This window comes from Sprattus sprattus (genome assembly GCF_963457725.1).
Source record: "Sprattus sprattus genome assembly, chromosome: 9".
Classification (NCBI taxonomy): Eukaryota; Metazoa; Chordata; class Actinopteri; order Clupeiformes; family Clupeidae; genus Sprattus; species Sprattus sprattus.
Window position 1 is genome coordinate 11,509,903 of NC_137928.1, and position 4,799 is coordinate 11,514,701.

The 4,799-nt window shown below is 41.5% G+C and overlaps 1 protein-coding gene across 1 annotated transcript in view; it reads right to left on the bottom strand.

Annotated features, from left to right (window-relative positions):
• Positions 1-4,554: 4,554 nt before the first annotated feature.
• tiam1b (TIAM Rac1 associated GEF 1b) overlaps positions 4,555-4,799 on the bottom strand; it is a gene marked incomplete at its 3' end in the record, with an annotated part of 31,812 nt that continues 31,567 nt past the window's right edge. Inside the window, exon 26 of the mRNA XM_080845381.1 lies at positions 4,555-4,799. This exon is cut by the window's right edge and continues 390 nt beyond it. Within this exon, the coding sequence (XP_080701507.1) occupies positions 4,555-4,799 (245 nt within the window).

Here is a 4,799-nt window from a genome sequence, read left to right on the forward strand (position 1 = left end):
TACGCTGATGTATGTGTGCTGTATTATTGTTTCGATCAACACTTGAGGTCTACTCCAAACATGAATAAGGTTAAACCCCAGAGGCAAGGATACACACTCAAACTGTGTGTGATTGCTGTGTCTTCAGCTCAGGCGCATAGTGAGGCACTGAGATTCTGAGCTTAACACTTTCAGTTTAACAGCCCATAATAACATGTATTACTGCTGGTGAAGGTTAATCAAACGTTTGTTGTTATCAAACGCCTTATTCATTTATATTCATATCCATGTCCGTGTTCACCATCAGCATTACATGACACACCGCAGGAGTATCTGCTGGAACTCCCTTTGCCAGCACACCTTTCTCACCAACACACCCAAACCCACCATTTTGTATTTGGGACATGACTTGCTGTACATGACATCATTATCTGCTGGTGTATCGACCTTCTTCAATGTGGACTGACTTGGTGGCGAATATCAGTGTACATGAGTTTAAAAAAAGATATGACGATGAATATCAGTCTGCATATGAGTTAAAAAAAACCTGGTCATTGAGAGAAACTGTCAATTATTTCAGCCTGTAATTCATCATAAAATGTAATGTTTCACATGTCATATTTTCATATTGATCATATTTTTCTTCTTCCTCTTCTTTCTCTGTTTCTTCGCTTATCTGTCTTCGTAATGGACTAAACTTGGACTACGACCTTTCACAAAAAAGAAAAATGGATTAGACTGGCATTTTATACGAGGATTTATGTAGGTGTATGCTGATGTTCATCTGTTAGTGAGATGTACATCAATCTGTTACTTGAATTTTATTATTCAGTTACAACAGAATGTACACTTACTAGTTATATGATTGTATTTCCTGGTGTGCAGACACATTTTCGATGACTAAATTATCTATGTTATTCATCCTGGAGAGAATTATGGTCTTTCTAGTTTACCCGTGATTAAACAATTCATTCAACGCTGACACACCTGGACAAGAAGGAGACATATGTGAGACTACTCTTCATAGATTACAGCTCAGCTTTTAATACTATCGTCCCCAACCGGCTGATCACCAAAATCCTTGATCTGGGCCTCAGCTACAGCCTGTGTATGTGGATAAAGGATTTCCTAACAGATCACCCGCAGACAGTGAGACTGGGTACTCACCAATCCTCGACCCTGTCCCTCAGCACTTGAGCTCCACAAGGCTGTGTATTGAGTCCCCTGCTCTACTCCGTCTACACATATGACTGCACCAACACCCATCCTTCAAATACTTTGATCAAATTTGCAGATGACACCACTGTGGTAGGACAAATCACCCATGAAAATGAAAGTGCCTACAGAGACGAAGTTGACAGACTGACAGGATGATGAGAAGAAAACAACCTGACCCTGAATGTCAGAAAGACAAAAGAAATCCTAGGCGACTTCAGATGGCAAAAGGCCAGCCTGCTACTCTCTGGCAGGCGCTACTGGGCCACTACAGTCGCACCTCCAGACTGCAGAACAGTTTCATCCCCAGGGCCATCACAGAACTAAATAATCACACAACCCTCCTACCCTCCACCCAGCACAACTGCACTTTTTTTAGTGGTTGCACAAAATAATTTGTTGTGTATCTAATACACAATGACAAATCAAGTATATTCTATAAAGCCATTCCGGAAGTAGTTGTAGCATGTAGATTAAGGCTTTAATCCACCACATTGACAAGTAAGATCACCATTGGTGTTTGGCACCATTGGCAATGGTGTTTTCAAAGACTTTGGTGCTGTGGTGAATGTATTAGTAACCATAGTCCAAGTCTTTGGTTTACGTCATGACCGGTTGCTGTACCTCTTTCAGATTTGTCAATGCTGTAGAACAGTCCAATGTTTGCGGTTTGACTAATATCCATTGTGTTTCAGGCTGATGCTTTGCCTTTGTGTTAGGAGACTGATGATGGCCTCCTCTTCTCCTCCTTCTCCTCATTGTCCTCATTCCTTCTCCCTCTCCCTCCCTCCGTCAGTTTGTTCTCCTCCTCCAGGAGCGTCCCTCACGTCAGTGACCTGAGAGTTGCCTAATTGATTGCGTGCCTGAGCCTCAGCGCTGATGGTCTTAACGATGTGGGAACATCACCTGCTGAAGTGTTGCTACCCGCCCTGGTGTTGTGTGTTCCGGGCTAATGGGGAGCCTCAAGGGTAGTAGTCTGGAGGATTTACACATTCAGACATGTCTGTGCAAGTTGCACATTTATATTTTCAAAACACGTCGCTGACATTGTTTTTCCCTTAGGCTTTTTCCTCCTTTTTTTTCTGGTGAAAGAGGCTCTCATCCTGGAGCTGTGGTTGAACCATAAATACATTCCCCAACATAACCTGGAGAAACCCAGTGACTGATGATAAGGAAATTACTGCATTAGAAAGGGTTATTGTGGGACATATTGTGTGAGAAGTTAAAAGGGAAAGGTGGCTTGTTGCTGTGGGTGACCTCGAGTCACTGCTTGAGAAGTGCTCCCTCTACTGGCAGTAAAAGGATACATGTCTCTCTGCAAGTTGTCACCAGCCATAGAATGTCTCTGTTGTAGCAGTCTCTATAGTATTTCATATGAGCTTTCTATCATTAATGCCATTATGTATTCACATGTCAAATCAAACGAGAGAGCTGAACCATTAAAGTTATTTAAAATAGACAAATGCTTTCTTAATTTTATACTGCAGCGTGTAATGGGGTTGCAGGTTCCATTTGAGGGTAGGACAGCTTCCAGCATGCCCTGTGACTGAGGAACGGTTTGTTTGGTAATTGAGTGTTCCATCTTGAATAATGTGAACATGTCTTCCCTTCCATGTCTGGCGTGAGCGTGAGTAACTGTTGTCATTTGTCCATTGTTTCATTGTTGTTTGATGTCTTAGTTAAGCCCTGTTGTGTTATATCAGAGTATAAGACCTGCATCTAGTGCTGTAAGTCTGGGGTGTTATATCTGAGTATAAGACCTGCCTCTAGTGCTGTAAGTCATGTGTGTTATATCTGAGTATAAGACCTGCCTCTAGTGCTGTAAGTCATGTGTGTTATATCTGAGTATAAGACCTGCCTTCTGTGTTTTCTTTTACTTCCCGTGGTGGAACCTCTCTGTGATAAAGTAGCTTTTACTTGTGTTGATTTACGTTGATTTTGTGTGATTTTTTATTAACATCTACCTCTCTCCCGTGGGAAAACTAATTTCTCATAGATTGGTACCAGCCTTGTCAAATGTCTTTGAAGAACCATCATGACAAATGACATATGTAAGAAAACAATTTATTTGATATAATATCAATACAGTCATATTTACAAAATAAAAAATGCAGTCTGTGGAGAACAATGGTTGAGTTTTTTCTTTAAATTCAATTGAAATGTTCATGTACACTTTTTCCATTCTTCCAGTTTGTTCACGTTCCACCATTTTGATTGCTTTAAGCACAATTTGGAATCTCATAACATTAAAAAACAAAAAACAAAAATAAAACGTAGGGTACTGATAGTGGAAGTATAGCTATCTCACTGATAAAAGAATGCTAACAATGAAACATAAATTACACATATTTATTTGGTCAATACATTTAAGGTTATTTATGTTTCTCTTCACCAAAAAATACTTAAATGTGCAAGAGATCCATTCTGTAGATGTGCACTAACAGTATTACTTGGACGCACCGTTACGAAGTGTGCACAAAGTCTGGTGACAGGGCAGGGGGACGTACCATTTAAGTAAGGTTTATGAAAATAGTTCGGCAAAACAATTCATGGCTAGTTATGACGTTTCATTTGAAAATGACAATAAAAGAAATTCAAGTAACACAGGATTTGTTAAGTTAAAATGAAAATGAAATGAACAAATGTTCCCTTCTATTACGAGGGGAGTGGGCAAAAATTACTCTTTTCACAATGCTGTTAAAAGGAAATGACGACAAATGATCTAAAGCCTTGAGAGAGCTTCATATATGCAAAACAGAAACCAAAGCAGAAATATATATACAACCAAAGGGAAATAAGTTGCCCCTAATACATCACATTTGTGCACTTCTCTGGAAAAGTTACATTACATTTGACTTTATATCAGGCTGTTCTGATTTGAAACTTAAAGGACTCAAACACAGCCCTTTTGTATGACACAAAAGCAACTCAAACCCCTTTTACCCTCTAAGAGAGAATGAAAGAGCTCAAGTCCCCTCACATTTTGGCAGCGAGTGGCAGTCTAAGGTAGCTGCCTTCTTGCTTAAATTTCATGATTGTGCAGTTTAATCCTCCCACTCTATTATCTGATTGGTTGATGAGAGGATCAATCAAGTGGCTTTGCTCCAATAGCGAAGCATCATGAGAGGGATGGCTCGGAATAATACAGCCTTATACACGTGTGGATAATATTAAGTACATTAGCATGAGACATTCTGTAGGCAGTGGCTTGTATGACTACAAGTAAGGTCCATGCATTACTGAAGGACAGCTCAGTGGACGGTGTGTGAGGAGTGAAATGTTTCACGAAGTCCGTGTGGAGTTGTTCGGGCAAGTTGTGACAGGTAAGGAGCTTGTTTTCTTTTTTGCGGAAGGCCTTGCCTAGCTCTCCGTGTGATGCTTCTGGGCGTCCGAGTCTGGGGTGCCGGCCTGGTCCCCTCGCCGCACCCAGATGATCTCGTCTTGGCCGGGCTGCCCCTCGTCCACGCTGGCCTCCGACATGGCACACTGTTTGCCCAGGTGGGAGAGCCTGACAGGGCCGCCGGCGGGTCGGTGGAATTTAGCGTCCTCCTCCACAGCTGCATCGCTCCTCCGGTCCTCTTCGTCCTCCTCTTCCTCTTCCAACT